Source organism: Dermacentor variabilis, chromosome 3 (assembly GCF_050947875.1).
Source record: "Dermacentor variabilis isolate Ectoservices chromosome 3, ASM5094787v1, whole genome shotgun sequence".
Classification (NCBI taxonomy): Eukaryota; Metazoa; Arthropoda; class Arachnida; order Ixodida; family Ixodidae; genus Dermacentor; species Dermacentor variabilis.
Window position 1 is genome coordinate 82,053,860 of NC_134570.1, and position 21,678 is coordinate 82,075,537.

The window sequence follows — 21,678 nt, forward strand, 5'->3', positions numbered from 1 at the left end:
CGGAAAAAAAATAATAATATTTTCCTGCTTGCCTAAAGGACTGCAGGCCACTACTAAAAACGGCACCAATAAAATGCTAAATGGGCTGCATACTCTGAAACTGAGCTTCTAAACTGTGCAAGGTAACGCTGCACGAACAAAAACTCAACAGAAAGAAAATTAACTGAAGCCCTAAAAAGGAGAAAAACAAACAAAACAATGAATGATAGGGTGTTACCGTCACGAGCTGTAGAAGAAAATAACCAATTAGGAGACTGGATTACACAATGTGAACCCGCACCTCTAATTGCTTCAAGCTCATGAAGCATCTCATAGTAACCACAGGGAATCAGCAAGAATTAGGTGAGCTTGCAGTGTTTGTATATATATAGCTCCTTTTTTTTAGCAGGGAAATTTGCTCCATCATAATACTAACAATAACACTGATATCATTATCAAACTGCATCATGACCATCATGAGCCATCTTTCATGTTTATGCCTCCACATTTTCCAGAATAAGTTCATATTGGATGCAGACATAATATGAAAGGCAATAGACCACATTTTTTTGTTATATATAAAACCCACCTTGCGTGCCTTGCTCTGATAACGAACAGCTCGTCGAGTCTCCTGAGTGGCAGTGTCCACATAGGCTGCAGCATTCTTCACGTGGTACTCAATGCGATCCACCATTTCTCCCTGCGAGCCGCAACAATCGTTGTGATAACACAGGGACCAACACACACAGACAAAGAAAAAAAAAATCGGCAGATTTTAGCTGTTCCTGCGACTCTCAATTCCTTTACTGCGACAGCAGTGGGTTCTTGCAATGAACACCACCATCTTCTCAAGCACTACTTCTTTTGCGCAATATGCACCGCAGTGTCTCTATCCGCTACAGTGTTGGCTACTGCAGCCTCGACATACACGCAAGGATGTGAGAGCAACAACAAAACAAAACAAGAACGATGTGGCCACTTCCAGAGTCTGCATGGCAAACAAATCCCCGCACATACAGTTCAGCCTCATCATAACAAAGGCCAATACGACACAAAAATATGTTTGTTACCTCCAACATTCGTTATAAGCACATAATAGTTTCTGGTACCGGCGATAAAAATTTAAGATTTACTTTACTATATTGGTTCGTTCCTAAAAGGTTTCTACACTGTCACTCAACTGTATTGCCAACTGTGAAAGTTGCATGACAGCTCTATAAGTTATGCACCAACTCCCTACTGTTCATTGTCTCAGGGGCATTAGTTCAATTACAAGTTAAGGAAGCAAACAAATTTGTTTTTGCTTTTTCGCCACAAGAAGCTGAAGATAAGGAGGCAGCCTGATGACAACTGCGGTGTAATGAAAAGGATGGAGATATGGACATAGCGAACTCAGTTTTGCACATTTAGCTGCTGTCAGAGTAAATCACAAGTTCTGTTTGAGTACATAGTCCCATGATAAAAGCAGAAATCACACCCGGCAACTGGTGTGGTTTTTTAAATCTCCTTCTGTGGTACTGAACAGTGCAAACAGTTAAGGCTAGCTTATAATCCGAAGTAGCCTGTGCATCAGCGAGCGCTGGTTGAAATGCACCACGTCACACATGCTGTCGATGTGCATGCTTTTTAAAGTCAAATGTAAGCAACTGACGTCAAGAACAGTTCAATGGCTGGATAAATGCTATACGCAGTCTTTCGAATTAGAGTGTCAATACACACAGGCCAATCAGTGCACGGACTACTTTGCACAGCTTCGCCACTGTCAATGACTGTAGTGCCATTCACAAACTGCTGCGCGCGAGGGTTCCCAGTCATGCACGCATAGCATTCAGCGTAATGCACGCACCATAGCCCGATGTGATGTAGAGCATGTTCTAGCTTGCTGTCAGTGCCACTGGCACATGTTGACGGACAGCCATTACGACAGCCATACCACAGCAGACTAAAAAGCGGTCACCTCTCCCCGACATAATGTGACGCCTTAGAGCGCATATACGTGTATGAATGTTACATTGGGCTATAAAGAAGCCTTTAGCACCCGGCCAAAGTAAAGCTGGCCATACCTGGCTTTCCACCAGCATGGCCATGTCCATAAACATGTCGTGAAGCTCCCGGATGCTCTTCTCCAGCTTGATGATGTCGTGGTGGCGGGCTTCGATTTCGGCCAGTGTCTGCCTAGCCTTCTGTGTCTCCATCACAATCTGCGGGCACCACCAGCAGTTGGGGCATCACAACAAACCACTCTTTTTTCATTCACACAGATGAGGCTTGTCGCAGAATGCACAGGTAGATTTTTGTTGCTCTTTATCACACCTTGTGACGCTAGGGCAAAACAGAAGAAAATTCTGGTAGCAGATGTAGTTGATCAGCAAAGGGTGCAATAGAAGACAAATTCTGGAATATCCATGACTGTATAAGCCACGCATGAATTATGTTTCACATAAAGATCATTCTTACCAACAGCAAGCCGAGCATTTAAAAAATTTTGTAGAGGAACCGGCTCGCTTATTTTGGGCAATTTCTTGACATGCACTAGGACCTCTTGAGCCTTAACACAGCTTTACATTTCATTTCTGTGTTCCTTGTCTCCTGCAGTAACTTCTTTGCCATTTGTTCTTGAAAAAATGAATACACTCGTGTTACAGGAATCTCAAGTGCTACTCTGTCAGTCACTTGGAGTTTCGTGAAAAACCAGTCAATATATAAGAGCCAAGCTAATGCCTGCACCACAGAGACATGGTCAGCACATTATGTTTCAAAACATATGTGCAATTAGCATGATGCTTGCACAGAAAGATGACTTCGATACCACTATGTCCCACTTGCCAGCTAAACTACGCTTATTACTTTTTTACAGCTGATATTAAAAAAGAAAGAAAAATATTGAAACTAAACCTTTGCTTTATTGAACAGAGTTTAAGAAAGGCACAAAAGCAATGGTACACAATACCTGGCAAGGCCTCCTCTGTACAAACATCTTAGATATATCCAACAAATAGTAAAAAAGCATGAGCGGTCTCACACTTCCGGAGCATATAAGGCTACTACCTGCTTGATGTTAACAAAGCAAAACATAGACGGGACACGAGATGAGAAAACGACACCACAAGCATTCGTCTCGTGTCCTGTCTACGTTTTGTGCTGTTAACACCAGGATGCAAAAACCAACAAGCCCAAGCAGCTATTCTAGAGTAACTGCTTGAGCAAATACTTTAGGTTTTCTTTCAAGGAGAGCAGTGGTCTAAAAAAAGGTGGTACAGTTCTCTGTAATGTACACAAAGTCACGCAGCAATGCTCTAGCATCTGCTTCTTGTGAATTGCTTTTATAACAAGGGCACCGCTAGCACTGTCTTATCTTCTATGTCTTTGCCAGAAAAGCACCTTGCATGGCGCACTGATGAGAGCACCAATGACGACAACTACGGGGATGCGGAAGCCACAGCAAACGTAGCTGGCATTAAAGGTCAATAGTGAGCCCAACAGCAGGTGACTACGCAGAAGCATCAGCCAGAAAGCCGAGCCATTCTATAGGGGACACAGGTGGCAAAGAGACTTTTTTAACTATGCCAGGGAGGCCCAGCAAGTGTAAAAAGTTGCGCAAATTGCAAATTCTGTAGACATGTACATGTATACGCAGCAGAAATCTCATCTCATATGGACTACACTAACCACAAACAGTGCACGATTGCATAACTGAACCGCTTCGTTCTTCATCCCATCGTCCTCTCTCACACACGTATTTGACTTGACGATCCACGCCTCACACAACCCTAATCTCTCTGACCAGTCTTTCAAAACTAATCAGTTCTCCAACCAGAAGCTTAGCATCTAACCAAACTTTAAAAAGGCAGGACAAAAAGAAATACTAAGCAGTACTCACTCCCTGAGTGAATATGGCTGGATTTCCACTTTCCAGCATCTCTTCAATTTCTTCGTCTGTTGTCATTTTCCCCGCTGAAAAATGAAGTGAACATTTTCTATTTGGCTCAATGTACCTATGACCAGGGGCACGACTATTGCAGAGGTTAATTAATATGTTTTATAATGATAATTTATTAAAACAGTAGTACTGTGTTTATATCAGTGACTCCGCGTAAGCACCAGCCCAATTCCAAAAGCGTCTGTTCTTTCTTTATAGAAAGGGGCTCCCCCAGAAAAGGCTACTCAAGCAGACCAATCTCAGGACGACTTTCAGTTAGCCACTGCTGCCGCAAAAGTAGCCCCTACCAGCAGTTCTTAGCAGTCTGCACAGCACAACATAGCCATTGAGCCATCTTCGCACATCTAACAAGTGGTATATGAACTGCACCTATAATGACCCCAAGCAGAGCTTGTAGCAGCCTTTGCAAAAGTCTCAAGAGTCTTCAAGGAACTTCAAGGCTCTGATGAAGCATTTTCAAGGATTACAGCTAGAAAACAAAGCACTGTCTTACAACAAGTAAACATTTATTTGTTGCATGATTGCAAAGATTGTAAGCGATAGCATGGTGTCATGTTGTGCTGAAGGCATCTCAGAACATTGATGTAATGAGCGCACGAGATGAGATTGAAGAAAAACGGTCGCCATTGGTCAGCCTGCCCAAAGAAATTTTACATAAATTTAGCTTGACATTCACCACTGTGTATTATGCACACAGCGCTCATGCCAGCAGTGGAAGCCAGAATGCTGCACCCTGGCTCCAGCAGAGTCGACTGAGCAGAGTGTGACAGTGCGCCCACCTGGCTTCATTGATAAAAGGACAGCACAACAACAACACCAACGCCAACAGTGCAAACGTTCCTCAAGCGCCTGTATAATTGCTACAGGAATAAAAATGTTAGCTAAACTGTTTACATAAGCCATCACCAGCCAATATGAACAAGTGGCCCCACCACAAAAATGGTAAGAGGACCAGATTGGCTTGAGTCTCCGTTAGCATAAGCCTTGTGGTCTGATACAAAAATAAAATCAACTAAGCTTAGCCACAAGGAAAACTAAAGAATGTTTAATCTGCTAAAATTTTTAAGGCTTGTCTCCAAGGCCTTGCAAGTGAAAGTTTCACGTTCAAGGGTTTTCAAGGTTTTCAGGGACCACCATGAACCTTGAGCACAAGTCAAATGAAGGCGACAATCAATGTGTTCAGGAGTACTTTGTAGTTTTACTCGTTTTACTTGTACAAGAAGTCCCGACAACGGTGATTAAACCTTGGTACCTCCTCCTGTGTATACACAACTATGTATTATTTCTATTGTATATAATAAACTTGAATTGCATTGAATTGAAAGAATGTCACTGTCATTCAAGGGCAGAGTATAGAAGAGTATTCTGAAGCCAGTGAAAGAAGCGCAAATGTCACATAGTTATTACTCACTGATCTCCAGTTGTCGCCTGATACGGTCCTTACACCGCTCACGGTAGTCATTTTGGATCTTGTTGTACTCTGTCATGACTTCGACAAACTTGCGAGAAAGTGTCGAATGCTGTGTCACGAAAAATGAGAAGGTCGGTGATATATGCATAGCATCCACAACCACATCTATGCCGCCGTGACTATGACAACCACGTTTATACAAAAACAAGTACACTAGAAAGGAACATGCTAAGCTGATTTCAAATGATCACATGAATACTATACGCAATTAAATCTCCTTCATGAAATAAATTGTACAACTTGTCATAATTGACTGAGCCCATAGGTAACTATGTCTTAGAGGACTTTTGCTTGTTCAGTATTCAAATATAGAAAACATCATAGGTGCTGCCCGCTTGTTGCTGTAGCCCAGCAGTGTGAATTAGGCGTGCCATCACAAGGAACAATATTAGCTGCTTGTAGCTCGTAAAACACCTATAGATAGACAGCAAAAAATTAGTACTGCCAAGAAAGAGCACATAGCTACGTTATTTTATTTTATATAGTGCTCAGAAAAGCAAAGCCATTGTGTTTTGCACATGAATTACAGATCTTTTGCATGAGATGTCTGAATAAACATGAGAAATTCAGTTACACTGAAGCAATTAGCATGTCCTTTCACCGTCAGGCATGAGTGCTTACAATAAAAAAAAGCAGAAGCTCTACGACTGCCAATCATTTCTGGATTCATGTTATCCTCCACAACACAATGTGAAGGACCAGAAACGGCCATGGCAAACACGGCAAGAGAGAGACAGTCTTAAAAGGACACAAAAGGCAAACATCAATTCAAGCTACAATTAGTGCTCTGAGCATGTCTTAAATGTCACTCGTACAGAAAACAAAATTTTTGCTAGCAAGGAAGTTGCATGAACATGGGATGTGATTGGTCCCACCATTGTGAAGATATGGAATGAACCCCCACAACATCTTATATTCCAAATATAAGCCCTAAGTGCTAGCCAACCGCTGAAAATGAGGTAACTATGCTGCATTTGAACATCTTAAAAAATTAAGCCTCTCCAATTTCATGGCATCTTCTTATGGAAGAACTCTCTGCTGATAACCATTCAAGCAATTCTATGTTCAGGATGTACGACAACCTCTTTGCACAGCAGACTGAAGCGCCAATGACAACAGTGCCTGGCAGAGGGAAAGACCACCAGTACAACAGAAAAATTGATGACTTATATCTACCTGTCTTCTTTTTTTTTTAGGCGATCTCCAGTCTTCGAGAAACACAACCTGTTCCATTCCAATTCCCTTATGGCAGTTGAGTCAGCTCTTTGAGCATAACAATTGCCGAGAGTTCATGAAGACACGTCCCTTGAGCTAGAATTAACATTTGCTTTTGGTGTCCTCCAGAGAGCTTCCATCTACACTACAGCGTCACCATGCTCGCAGAATATTGCTTGCACTAAAATGCACCACGTCAAGCAACTACTCTCGCAGAATGAGCAAATGCGCACGAGTCAAGTCAAGCAGGAAAAGCATTGCAGGCAAGTCAAATGTTTCTCTCTTTCTTAAGCCTTGTCAGGTCAGAAAAAATAACATCTGCCACCACTGCTCTTCCCTTGGGCAGAGAGGTGAGGATTGTCTCATGCCTTTCCGACCAAAGCTAAGTTGTCCATAGACGAGCAGTTGCACCAACTTCAAATTTCTGCGACTTCAATGTATGGCAGGTCAAACGTCTAGTTGTATCTGAGACAGGTGTGCTGTTTCAGTTTTGCAAAAGGAAGGTGGCTGTCATCATGCATCTGGTTAGTGAACAGCCCTTACCTCTTGCACTAACTACATCTGTGAACAAACATTTTCCTATAATGAACTAATAAGCACAATTATAATGGGATTTTATGTCCCAAAGGTGCACACTAACCTAACAGAGACACCATAGTGGAAAAGATCACAATAACTTTGGCTCCCTGAAGTTATTTACTTTGCATCAAAATAGAAGTGTGCAAGCTCTTTTGAAATCTGGTTCCCTCCGAATGTGCCCCCTTTAGAATGTGAAAGTAGGACATTAAGCAATAGCCCATATTTAAAGGCTGAAGGCCATAGTTGCAGAGAGGGCTAGAGCGGCCGACGTCCAATGATTTCGTTTTCCTTCAGAGCCATGCACTGCCTGGACGACTGCCTTTCCACTCTCACAATGTTGCATTCAATATTTTCGTGTTGGCTGTCAAGCTGTGTTCAACATCCAACACGCAACCTCGAGTGAGTGGAACATTCATTCATTGGCACATGCCGTGTGACCCTGCTGTACAGCAGCTAGGGTCCATGACCAGCACTCACAGTCTCATTACAATGGTGACAGCTTGGCAATACGTATACAGTAGATAAGGTGATAACGTAGGTAACAGCCAAGTGAAGTCTTTTATGGCACTCATGCTCAACGGATACACAAAAGTTACAATTATTATGTTTGGATTCATTTTGCTTTCCTTTACATTATTAGATGGTTTATACCAAAACAATTTTTCATAAACAACAATGAACTCCTCAATGTATTCAGCAGGGTTGTTCGACTGTACTATGGTAGTATTACTCATGGCAACCGAAACCGGCACTACATCTGAGAGAAGTGAACTGTGTGAGTGCACCTTGCTGGGTGAGTAAGAAAGCTGGCTTCTTTGTGAGAGTCTCTTCAAGAGACACTCAAGGCTAACTAAAACAAAAAAAGAAAACTGCAACACAAACCAAGAAGAAATCAGTATTTGGCAGTAGAAGAATAAGCACAAGAGAAACCCCAAGGCACATCATGCAGAGAGACAGAGATAGAAATGCACAAAATTCCCGCATTGCAAAAAAGCATAAACTGCAAACCTAGTTGAATGCAGCAGGCTGAGATAAAATGTCGCAACATGCAAGCGAAAGGCAGAGAGAGAAAGATAGATTTGTGAGGGCAAGCAAGACTAGCCCAGACGTACTGCAAGAAGTCAAAGAGCGAAAAAAGTGAGGTAGAGAGAAAATCAAGAGGCAGAGAGAGAGGAGGAGAAAAAGACCTGTCTCCTGAAGGTGCGCTTTTTCCCCACAGTGCCCACGCACACACTCCTGAAAGCCACGAACGGTCAAGCATTGAGAGCAGCAGAAAGAATGACGATGAACAGCATGAAAACTAAAACAAAAGCTACGTCACTTTGTTACCTCCCCGAGAACAGCATGTCCTGCAGAAGGTGCTGCATGCACCTATTGGGTAGAGTTACTGTATATGGCTCCCTTTTATATGGAGCCATCTATAGTGACTCTACTCTTAGGTAACAGGCAAGCTAGGCAACTATTTGTCATCACCTTGATTCAAAACGGATGCCTTTAGGGATAATAATCATCTCCACTGGTTAAATGGCTGACTGATGATGGCATCCTCGCATGTCTAAATGAAGCAGGTCATCAAGGAATGTCATAACACTAGGGAGCAAAGTGTATGGACCCCCAGGTTCTGCAAAAACGTCAATTCATTTTTACCCTACATATGCAGTGTAAGATTCATGACTACAGAGCTGAGTTCATGTGGTCCAGTTCAAAGCGTGAGAAACAATTTCAGAATACACCTACTTAGGCTAGGCACACCCAGGGGCCAGGCACGTACACCCCCCCCCCCCCCTTGAAGTTAAGCATCATACCCCACCGACGCCACCACTCCTCACACACATTTCTAAAGCGCGGCCAAATCAATCTTGCGACTTGACAGCTATTTGGCATTCAACATTTGGCTGCTTTTTTCACTCGTTTTGGATGGCGATAGTTATTGGCCCCTCCTGGGCTTTGACGGCCAGCTTTCTCACTGATTCGGTGCCCGCGCAGTTAACTTGAGATGCGTTCAGTTGTCACCATCTATTGCAACGGTCACACACATCGCTGTTGCTTCGTTTGTTCAACCTTCTTTGTTTACATTAATCCAGGGATCAGGAAAGGGATTCAGTTTGTGGTCAGCTGGTCTGCACGCTCGCGGAACGAGTTGCGGCCGGGGACAACGCCAGTAGCGTTTAACTTTTCCTTTTGCTTCATTATTTCCTCGAGTGACAGCTCGCCGTAATACTGGCAGATTCTCGGAACCGTATACCCGTGAAATAGGTTAGATAAGGTGGAAAATAAAATCATGTGAAACAGCATCCATCGTCAAACCCTGCAATAACCATTAAAGCCATAAGCAATATCAATGTCAACCATTACCTCGTCTGGCTTTTCCCTAATTGTACAAAACTTTTCATGGAAAAATGGGAACTGGAAACAAGAGTCACAAAGAGTTGAGAAATTAAGCGATCTACTAAAGGAGAGAGCCGAGGCAACAGCCAAACAGGAAGGAAAAGTGAAAATTAACAAATTTAACCGTCGTTTGTGAAACTATTTGTGGGTCAACATCTTTTTATTTAAAAAGGAAGTAGAGAAAATGCCACTGGAAGTAGAAAAGGATTCCATCCGTTTTGAATGCCACTTCTACCATTATCAGACTAACCGCCTGACGTAGCCACTACTCTGCTGTGCTTATGTGGGTGTTTTTCTAACCTTCCACGGTGGGCACAGCATGTCTAGAACCGCAGCGTCCTGCGCTTTATGCAATTGTACAGGACTGAGGCTACGCATCGTTGCGCAACTTCCCAAATAACAGTACGAGTTGATTTTGGTACTTGGTGGAGCAGTAAATGAGGGATACAAAAGAACTGTGACTGTTCCACAAATGTAAATTTCTCTATAATTCTTCCAGAACTAATTTTTTAAAAAAGCGCTACTAGAAATCTTTACACTTTAACTTGTTTACTTGTTCTTGGCAGTGGTCCTCCTGCACTTCTTTCCTGCGCAAGTCCATTTGATGTGGTTCCTTGTTTGTCAAGCAAAGGTGAAGTGCATCTCACAGGCGTATACCTGTGAGATGCACCTAATTTTATTTCTCTTTTGCGGGTTTACACGTCTTTATGGCGAATGGTGGGCATTATTCACATTTGTACTAGTAAAGGTATCCCCCGCGATTCCCTCATTTGCGCAGAAAAGTTGACTTGGGTTGGGCCCTTCCCGAAAAACTATCCTGGGTACATGCCTGACCTAGGCAGAAAAAGAAAGAAATCTGTTTTTTTGCAGAACCATCCATCCCTGTACTTTTGCTCACGCAAGCTATGACACCTGTGATTGCCCTGAGCCTGACCATCGCCGCCGTTTTCAGTTTAACTGTAATTTGTCTATTTTGCATGTTTCCAATTTCTCTTTTGGAAGAGATAACGGCTGAAATTAGATATAATTTAATGCATCTGCCAGGAGAAGACATCACTGTGTGATATATTTTCTAGATGCATCACTGCTAAACTAATTCTACCATTTCATCGTAAAACAGGTGGTCTTCAGTACACGTGCCCATGGTAAGCATGGCCACAACTCTTATGACAATTACATATGAGAGAACCATAAATTTCACACATTCTAAAACTATCTAAAGCGTGTAGACAGATAGTTCATTCAAACCTCCTATGAAGTTTTCATACACAGCATTCACTAAAATGTCACTGCATGCAAACATACTAAGACGTTTGCACACATTCTTGTAAAGTGTCACAGAGGCTGTGTGATGAAGTTTAGCTCGACTTTCAGCCACAGCTAAAGACTAAAGGCAATAAAAAAGTGTTCTTATTCTATCAATGCACAATAAAGTAAACAGCAAATAGACATTGGTAAAGCTCTAAACCAAAGACTGAAACTATAACCTACATGAAAAGTACAGGAAAGCTGAGCATGACTTTCATGTAACAGTTAACTTAACACCGGCTAGTAAAATAAACTTTAAACTTCACCTATGCAAAGCTCACACGTATTTACTCAATTTTCGATACCTAGGGTACAAGGCAAGAATATTGCCTCAAAGGTCACAATGATTGCCATCAATTTCTCACTCTACATCTAATTGCATTGCATATTAAAGCACTTCTTGTATAAATACTTAAGTGAATGTTTCCTCGTGGAATTCGACTGCATAACTACTGCTGCAGATATAGCCCTCTGTGAGTATCGCAATACCATAGGCTCAAATAATATCAAAAGTGCTTCTATATGTGTTTCTGTTTAAACACAACATTAAAGGATGGCTCGGAAGCTCACCTGTGTTTTTCGTATCCTGAGTTCAGCCGATCTGTTCCCGATTAATTGGTCCTCTTGGTCAATATTTTGTTGCATCACTGTTTTTTTTAAAAATAAGAGTTATTTTACTTGAGAACAAAATGCACTGCCACAAATCCATCATAAAATAAAACAAGACCTGTTCGGCAATTTCAAGTTTCATGAATGATGTGGTTCATGTCAGCAGTACGCTAAATCGCTGCCAACACGTCTCATCCCCAACAGCTGAGATATAAAAAAAAGCACACCTGCCAACCTGTGAGCTTTAAAATTTGTAAAATTCCACCCGCTGAGGGAGAGGGGGGAGGGAGCGTAGCACAAACTTTTTTTAAAGCTTGCAGTCAGCACACACCTAATCAGAAATGCATACGCATATTATTAAAGGTGATTTATTAAACTACATTAAACTTGCTCGAATCAAGTACCTTCTTGCATTGTTTCACCATGCATAGGAATGTTTAATTACAATTAAGAGTTTTAGGACCTACTAACGATTCATTTTCATCAGAAGAATTTGTTTGTTCTTTAACTTAATTGATGTAACATTTGTAAAATCGTAAAACAAGCCCAAATTCATAAAGCTTGTGAAATATTTGAGATAGTTGGCAGGTATGAACAAGGCAAATTTTTGCTTGCTTCTGTGTGATGCCTGACAGACTATGATGGAAATTTAAAAACATTGGACACTATCACTGAAAGCAAATAAATAGAAACATTTTTCACACAGGGTTACATCTCGGAGTTGGCGTTTGCGCTAGTTGGTACATGGTGTTTAGAAAATAAATGGAGCAAAATGACGGAATGAGAAAGACTGCCAAACATTTCTGCTCTAAATATATCACAGGCATCAGGCACACAGGTGATTCCAAACTAAAGGCATGTTTACTGAGAACCACTACAAGTGCAAAAAGAAGAAAAGAAAGTAGAAATAAAGATGTGAAAAAAGAAAAGTGAACATACTTTTCAGCTTCATTCTCACTTTATTCGCAATTCTCTTAACATCTGCCATCAGCTCCTCCAAGTCCTGTTTCATTTCTACATGAAAGAGAAATATGATTAGTGAAGTGTATTACTGTCTGTATTAACACAAGAAAACTATTTCAGTTTCCAAAAACTGCTCAAATTAACATTTCTTGTGTCATTTGGTATTTGGTCTTCTTGCTTTTTCTTTCTTTTCTTTCCTCTATTTACCTCCATTTCTTTACTGTGCAAGTCATGTCACATAACAAAGTTATATTAAAAACTTTAGTTGGCAGTGTGTGCTTGCATTCTGTTCTCATTTTGCAAATACCAGTCCTGGTTAAAATTTAAAAATAATAATAAGAAGTATGCCAGCCGAAATTGCAGAGAGCGCATCATTTACTCAGGTTTTGTTTATCTGCAGTTCATTGTATCTGAACACTGTGTCTGTACTTGAGTGACAACTGCACCTTTTCATGCATGCTCTTGTTCGAGTCGATTAATTTCAATTTGCTTCCTTCCTGCTTCAAGACATTACGGCACTTGGAGCAAAGTCAACGAAAGAGACTTGCAAATGATCGACACCACGCGAGTCACTTACTTTCGTCCTGGAGTGGCGACGACAGTATTGCACTGTGCTTCCTCTTCATTTCAAGCACTATCTTTTCTATCTTTTCAATGTTCTGCCCAACCTCTTCCACCTGAAACAGGAAATGCAGACATTGCTTGTGGTCCTTAACAATATACGAGCATCGAAAGAAAGAGAATTCTGAGTTAGTGTGGGCACATTGTAATGGTTCCAAAACAGCAGTTGATGTCGCACCTTGTTATGAAATCGTCACAAATTTGTCACACACAAAAATAAAAAAAAATCCAGTTTCATGTCTGTTTTACAATGTGATCTATATTGCACCATAAACATGTGAAGTTGTGAATCAATTGCAACATGACCACACAAAGAATTATTAACACTACCACATCACCTCTAATGGTTTAATTGTAAGTTCAGAATGCTATTTGAAAAACGAAAATTTTTTTTAAAGTACTGAAACCTTTTACCTTCATAGAACTAGCCAGCACAATAATGTTAACACTGCTCATTTAGCCTAAAATGTTTGCAGAGAACATAACTTGGGCTCAACCAGACAACTAAAAATTCTGATGAAAGAAATACATTGTCTATTTTCAGTCCTCAAATTCCAATGTGAACTTAGGTTTAATAAATACTTCTAAAGAAATAATGTAAACGCTGCCCTCTCATACTGTTATCGGTCGATTTCATGATGTCTATAATTTAAGCATTTATTTCTTACAATCATTTGCTTTCTGAGTGCAATATTAATTCTGAAGAAAGCAAATAGACAAATATGTCATAACTCTTACTGCCCCTTTTCATGGCATGAATTCTGTACAAGAATAAATGTAGCTCACAAGCAAGGCACATTATGCATATTTACATTGGTTGGTGCCTTCATTTCCCAGGACTTTATTACCTGCCAATGCTGGAATGTCTTAAGCTAAGCCCCAAATCTGTGCTAGTGGTGGGCCTATTGTCTTGCAGCACATATATTATTGTTACAATTTGACACAATCATAAGGCGGTGATTACAAACCAAGGACTTCAAGTTTATCACTGACTTCATGTATGTAGCGCCCAAAAAAACGAGGACAAAAAAGAGAGATAGAGACAAATGTCGTGCTACGTGTGTCTTCACCTCTTTTTTTTTTTCTCTCTCTCTTTCGTGTGCTACATATATGAAGTCGAGATGTATCAACATGCCCAAACCGCCACACCTGTTAACCATATTTCATCACTGAACCTGCACCGTCTGAAAAAAATAAAAAATACCGATGGCAACAACGAAGTTACAGGAAAGTTGCATAACAAAAAAAGAGTACCTTAGGACATTTGAGACAATATAATTTATGGGAGACTTATATTACGCACTGCATCACAAGTGGTTTTGACAGTTTTCAAAGCCACATATGCTAAATCATAGGTCAGGTTGTGCCTATGCTGTCAGGCAGGTCAAATCATTTTTTTCATCTATTGCTACAAATAATGTAAATTGCGGTACACACACTCGATTACAACAGAAGAGCTGCCCACAATGTCAATGACCACAGTTCCCTAAATATGGAGTCAAACTAGCCTATAAAAAAAAACAATATTATTGTGACTGTTGTTCGCGAATTGGTCCAACAAGCACACAACAGAAACCACCACTGGGGACAGCTGCAGGGTTCTCTATGAGTGAGCAAACTTAAGCTGGAGTTTCATCAGCAGTGAATGCACTGAAGGACCCTGGTGACGATTTCATGAGGTTAATCTAAGTTTTAACATCTCTGATATAGCTTAAAGGCATGATACCTAACAACCTCCACTAATCTAATCACTAATCTGTCACTAAGTGAAATAATTAGATGCTCAGAGCAAAAGATTGCATGAGAAGGTAAAGGAACCTGCATTATTTGATTGCCCCACAGCAGGCCACGCTAAATAAGCTACAGTAACAAATCGGTGACACCAGTCTGCTGCTCATGCAACTGGGAAGTTCAGAAACACTGCAAACTTCAAAGCAAAAAAAAACAGTAATTTGAGCTGAATGGCAGTGCGCTACAACTGCAGAACTGCCTAAAAGACAAGCCGGGCTGGACTCCAGCAATTTATTCAGCCTCATGTCAAATTCTGCAACAAAACTGTGACTTACATCAATCATGTGGTCATTTCAACATTACACAACACACTTCAGGACTGTCACTGTTGACAGAGCAATAGAATCATGTCATGTGAGATTGAGTCCGTGACTACCCCATTTGGTCCCAGCAAAACCCCGCTTTGCTTGCACATGGGAAGAATGTGACACTGCTGCGTGATACGCTAATGTGACACGTCAACTGTGTGCTGTCAGGCCTGAAGGCCTGTCAGGGCTTCATAGAAATAAGCAGGAACGAATGTCACCTCTGCAAAGAACTCCTCCATAAATGTGGGAGGAGTCTCCAGCGTGACAGCCACATCTCCGTCCAAGTCATCTTCGTCTGCCTGGGCCTGCGAAATGTTTAAGAGCCTTGATAAGTCCTCAGTTTGACGAAGGCCAATGTGGTTGGAATTTAACTATATATAACATAAATAGTTAGTAATAATAACTATTCAAACAAATTACATTTCAGCTTCGATGCGAGAGCTACTCTCACAATAATTATCTCTACCTGGACAAATGTGATCACACCAGTGTGCCATCATCCATATATTAATCTCAGCTCTCGATCATCATGCTGGCTAAATAACCACTTCACCTTCGCACACACTTATGGCGATACTGATGCTTTTAACTGCATGCAGTAGACTCTCATCAAGACAAACTATATATAACATAAATAGTTAGTAATAATAACTATTCAAACAAATTACATTTCAGCTTCGATGCGAGAGCTACTCTCACAATAATTATCTCTACCTGGACAAATGTGATCACACCAGTGTGCCATCATCCATATATTAATCTCAACTCTCGATCATCATGCTGGCTAAATAACCACTTCATCTTCGCACACACTTATGGCGATACTGATGCTTTTAACTGCATGCAGTAGACTCTCATCAAGACAAACTTGAATGGATATAGAAAACCGGTTTATCTAATTAAAACTTTGCGTGAACAGAAGTCATCAAAAAATATTCCAAATTCTCCCAAGTAGTAAAGAAAGGCACATGCAAGAAAAAGAAAAATTTATTGCACTTGCATGATTCAAAGCATTGATTTGCGTACTTGTATTTGGGCCACTCGGTAAATTTTGCTCGACGGCACTTTGAAAATCTGTGCATTACCTGAAAACCGAGATTTCATTTAGCTTGTCCAAAATATCCTTCTGTGGCCTCTGTCGTAACAATGTCCCAAAGTACTCTGGCCATTATCAGCTACATTATCTGTGAGCACCCCTTGTTTTTGTGGCTCAACGGCAGTGTCCCTATCATCATTATCCTCCTCAATTAACGCTTCCATGGTGTCAGCCCTGCATGTTTCCACATCATTGCCAATACTGCCTAGATTACATCCGCAAAAATTCCATCTGCTTTTGCGGAGCAAGGTGGTTGCTCTGGGATTCTCACTCAGTCAAGTAGCAAGCATCAGTGATGACCATGGAAGTTCCATTTAACTGATTGATTTTCATGTCAAGTGCTCTTTACTAAAGAAAAAAAATTAAAGATCAGGCTTTTTTAGTGATTATGCCGAAATAAAATTACCTTCTTTTTGTCAAAATTATTTCTAACCTATTAAGTAATAATGGCATGCTTGCTTTTAAGAGGGACAAATATACCTGTCACTAAAGGCTGATGCTTCCTAACTGAATCTGCCCCATTATACTAGAGCAAGAAGCTTAGGTCAAGAAAACTTATGCACAGAAAACAGAGAATTAGAGGGGGACAAACTAGCGTTGGTTTGTCTTGTGCCTCAGGAACTGCACCAGTCAGTTTCCCTCTTCAGTGGGAACTCGACGACACAGGGGCGAAATCGAATGCCGACGAGGGGAAGGGGAATGCCGAGTTTCTGACCGGCGATCAGTGTCGAGACGTCGCAGTGAAGAGGTAGGCGTGGCGGCGAATTGTGGTGCGTAGCTGGGCATGTCAAAGCTGGTACGCGCAGTCGGGGCATGGCGGCAACAGAAGCGCGCCACATGGCCAGCAATGCTGCAGACGAAGCAGATAGGCCGGTTGTCTTGAGTGCGCCACGTCTCGGTGGGATGAAAAGCTGTGGTGACGGTCGAACTGGAAATGAAGCCGGATGCATGGGTGATGAAAAGGAAGCTGTCTGCGCAGGTGGCCGTGCAACCACGGCTGCATAAATAACTGAGCGGCAGCGACGTAGGGTGATTGGCAAAGTTGGTATGGGCCAGCGGCACACACATAGGGTTGGGTGGGGGGGTTGTAGGAGCTGCAGGAAACGCTTCAGATATCTGAGTTCAGATGGTTTGCTGCAGCGTTGGAGGCAAAGCTGCAGTAGCTGCGTCACTGTGAGGCAGCAGCGAGAGCTGCCTGGCCACCTCTTCACGAATAAAATCTTTGATATGCTGCGAGAGGGTCGAGTTGGTTATTTCGGTAGAAACCGCGATGCTCGAGACGGAATCGGCGTGCTGAATGTTCTGGCGGGCGATGGAACGTCGGCGGCACAGCTTGTCAAAACTCTGGCAGAGGTTAATGAGGATGGATACACTAGTTGGGCTTCTGGCCAGCAACATCTGGAATGCGTTGTCCTCGATGCCTTTGAGGATGTGCTTGATCTTGTCATCCTCTGACATGCTGGGTTTACCCGCTTGCACAAATCGAGAACATCCTCGATGTAGCTGGTGAATGTCTCTCCAGACTGCTGTGTGCACTGGCGTAGACGCTGTTCAGCACGTAGCTTATGCACAGCTAGGCGATCAAACACTTCAGCAAACAGAGTCTTAAAACGCGGACCAGCTTGTAAAGTCTGATTTGTGGTTGAAGAACCATAGTTTGGCTATGTCGGCTAGGTAGAACGGCATGTGGGTCAGCTTAGACTGGTCATCCCATTTGTTTAGGCACTTACACGTTCGTACGATGACAGCCAGTCTTCCACGTCATGTTTGGCGGTCCCACTGAAAATGGGTGGGTCGCGTTGACGAGGGACACCAGCGCAGATGATGGTGGCAGCCGGTGGTGCAGGCAACGAGGTGGCAAGATCAGGCATAGTGCAAGGCGATCTTGTTGGCAGGGTTCGAGTGCGGAGCTCCAGGACGAGGCGAAGGATCTCAGCAACCCCCACCAAATGCAACGAGGTTTATTGTCGTTCACAACGTTGTGGAATGCTAGGTAAACCAAGGCACTGCAAGGGCTGTCCGTAGCACTGGGCTTGCTTGCGATCACGGCATGGCCCTTCGTCTTCCTCTTCAGACGGCACATACACAGGGGCGCGTCTGCTTCATTACAATATATATATATATATATATATATATATATACACACACGCACCACCAAGAATCTGGCATCACTCAATGGTGTAATCTTCCTTCGTGTAATTGTCATATACTTGGCTATCACTAATATTGCTTCGCCGTTCCGGCAGAACTGCAGTCTCTCTCTCTCTCTCCCCATCCGTCCGTCCGTCCGTCCGTCCGTCCGTCCGTCCGTCCGTCCGTCCGTCCGTCCGTCCGTCTGTCTGTCTGTCTGTCTGTCTATCTATCTATCTATCTATCTATCTATCTATCTATCTATCTATCTATCTATCTATCTATCTATCTATCTATCTATCTTCATTTTCTGCGAGTCCAAGTATAAGCGCTCCTGCGCATGACTGCTGCTGATTCTGATTTCGAGTGAATCCGGCTTGGCCTCATTTCGGTTACTGAGTGAATTATGCAGGGTGCTCCAGCTATCAAGCACCAAGACTTAAAGAAAAAGAGAGCGGTAGCGTTACTCCAGCCACCAGTAACTTTTTTGTTGCTGAGATTTATTTTGGTAAATGCAATTATTTATTTAACTCGAGAAGTACTGTCCTAATTATCAAAGTGTCAATGGGACATCTGTAGGCACCCCCAAATGACATCTACTTAGGGTGTATTCAGTGACGTACTAATTGCATACAATTTTTTCCGACTGGCAAAGAAACATCACAAAATATGAAAAATACCACATGACTGCGCCCCCACCCACATCATAAAGCAGCGCCCTCGAATAAGCTGACTGAAAGCAATTGCATGCCTGTCGTAAACCCAAAGAGACAGTGCGTCACCTTGATAACGGTATGGAAGGAGCACCAACAGCAGGTTTCGCATTTCACAGCTATTCCTTCCTCTCATTTCTAGGACACACTTATTATCCATCTCTCAAGGCCGACTGATCACATTGATAACAAAAGATAATGCGGCCGAAGAACTGCACTGCCTGTGCATGAAACACGAAAAGCAATGTAATAGGCGTGGAATGTTTCAAAATCCCAGCTCTGCTACCACTGCACCAAAAGGGTGCACGCACAGCTATATTTCGCACCAGAAACCAAATTGAAGAGATGGTTTTATTTTTCATGAAAGTGTACGCATGCTGCAAAAACATGTTTACGCCAAAAAATAAAATCAACACAAACAGACTGAGAAGCAACCCACATCTAGAGAAAAGGCAAAACCAAGGCGTCCAAAAAAAAAAAAAACTTCTAAACAAGCCGAATTAGCCATCAGGATTCCTGCACAAAAAGTAAAACAAACAACACAGATTTCAGTTTGCCCTTATTATCTATAAATTTGTAAGCCCTGTTGAACACCAGCTGCTGCCTAGAGGACGTGCTCAAATAGGTCTCCTTCTGCAGCCACGCAGTACTGAGTCTGCTTTATAACCTCTTCAGTGGCTTTCTTGATAACCAACGCTCGATTTCTAGGGCAGGCATCTGTTATCTTTGCCTTGAGCTAATGTGATATCCGTCTTGATCATGTAAGCATGATTTTTCACATAACCCCAAAGAAGGAAATCAAGTGGAAACAGGTCAGCTGACCTAGCCGGCCAATTTACAGGCCCATGCCTTTTAATCTATAGCGCATAAAAAGCCACATCCAGTCAGTTGCGTGCTCGGCTACTGCTGTGTGTGGATGCCCCATCTTGTTGATGCCATAGAAGTGGAAGACAGGATAGGGGGACTTTGCTGAGAAACTCATTCACCACTCCATCAAGGATTTAGTCCACGTAACGCTGTCCAGTGAGTGTGTGATCAAAGAAGATGGGATGATTACAGCACCGGCGTAAATTACGCACCACACATTGAATGACCACTGGTATTTATGCCGATTGCACTTTACCCAGTGTGGATTGGAAACACTTGAATAGTGTGCATCATGCAAATTTACCTCGGCGTTTCTGTGAAAATTGGTTTCATCTCTGCACATGTTGTTGCTCAAAATGTCTGGTGATGCACCCGTATTTGTGAGGACCCAATTCAAGAGATCTAGGCGATTCTACAGGTCCCTATTTTCCAAGCATTGGTGCTCGTCAAGGTGGTACGGGTGAAAGGCCGTCATTTAGAATCCTTCAAACTGATGACTTGGAAATTGGTACCTGGGCGACCACGTCCCGCATGCTAGAAAGAGGGTTGTAGCCATAAATTGTAGAACATCCATGCGTAGGCTAGGTCTCAATGTTGGAATCCTCCACTGCTGTTTCTTGATGCTGCCGGTTCGTCTCAAGTTTTCATAATTTCTGATGATAGTCGATGCGTTTGGTCTGGCACCACACTTCTATGACCGATATATATTTGCGGCCTTCCTGTTGCTGCCATTTGGAGCTCCGAAGGCAAGGATCATGTTTTCCTTCTGCTCATTAGAAAAAGACGTCGACTGGGATGAAACAAAACGCACCTTTAAACATTTGTACTGACGTTGCCAATTCGCTATTGTGGTGACAGATTTTATGGTAAAAAACAAACCATCCATGCACTTTATCCAAGCTAAGGCAACAGCTACAACAGCTTGCTTCCAACTAACACCAAACAAGACGTGTTAATTTGGCCGGGGTGCGGCAGATAAGGCACTAGCTTGATCACTATGCTTTTTTTTATTTCTTTTATTTTGTTCTGGCTAACCCTGACGGAGCCTGTTCAAGGGCACTGCTTCATGATGCGGGTGAGAGAGCGGTCACATGGTATTCTCCATATTTCACAAGGTTTATTTATCAATCGTAAAAAATTAGTGCATAATTAGTACGTCGCTAAAACTACCATAGTTCGATGTCCCTTGGCTGTGCCTACAAATGCCTCATTGACACTTTGATAATTAGGATAGTATGTCTTGAGATAGATAATTAATTACAATGACCTAATTAAACTTCAGTAACGAAAACATTACTGGCAGCTACTCCACTGTACTGGAAACAATATGCACTAGATTTTTTTCAAGTAACGCATTGCTCTTTTTTGTACATCTTAATGAATGATATTTCATTGGGACACCCTATATATATTTATGACCTCTGCATACAAGTAACAATGTTTCCATCCCTAATAAATGTTATAAATTATTAGAAATATTTCTTCGTGAGTCGTTTGCATTGTTTACTGGAAAGAGAAGCAATACTGAGACACATATTCACATGTATTTCACACGCTGTTGATAAAAGATTCAGCCAAAGGGGTGACTGAAGCCTATAGGTCTTTTTCCAGGGTCAAAAAAGCATGCAAAGCAATTTGGAGAGAGGTGAACATACAGCAACAAATTCATTCTCTATGCATAGGCTATCCATAACTGTAGA

The 21,678-nt window shown here is 42.1% G+C and overlaps 1 protein-coding gene across 4 annotated transcripts in view; it reads right to left on the reverse strand.

The window, feature by feature from the left end:
• Positions 1 to 21,678, reverse strand: part of LOC142575969 (syntaxin-like) — a 46,306-nt gene that overhangs the window by 16,188 nt on the left and 8,440 nt on the right. For all 4 annotated transcript variants that reach the window (XM_075685826.1, XM_075685824.1, XM_075685827.1 and 1 more), the window contains exons 2-9: positions 15,391 to 15,477; positions 13,030 to 13,129; positions 12,429 to 12,503; positions 11,451 to 11,527; positions 5,331 to 5,439; positions 3,860 to 3,933; positions 2,043 to 2,180; positions 569 to 679 (exon numbers count right to left, since the gene is read on the reverse strand). In XM_075685826.1, the coding sequence (XP_075541941.1) occupies positions 569 to 679; positions 2,043 to 2,180; positions 3,860 to 3,933; positions 5,331 to 5,439; positions 11,451 to 11,527; positions 12,429 to 12,503; positions 13,030 to 13,129; positions 15,391 to 15,411 (705 nt within the window). In that variant the 5' untranslated portion in view covers positions 15,412 to 15,477. The remainder of the gene's footprint in view (positions 1 to 568; positions 680 to 2,042; positions 2,181 to 3,859; positions 3,934 to 5,330; positions 5,440 to 11,450; positions 11,528 to 12,428; positions 12,504 to 13,029; positions 13,130 to 15,390; positions 15,478 to 21,678) is intronic.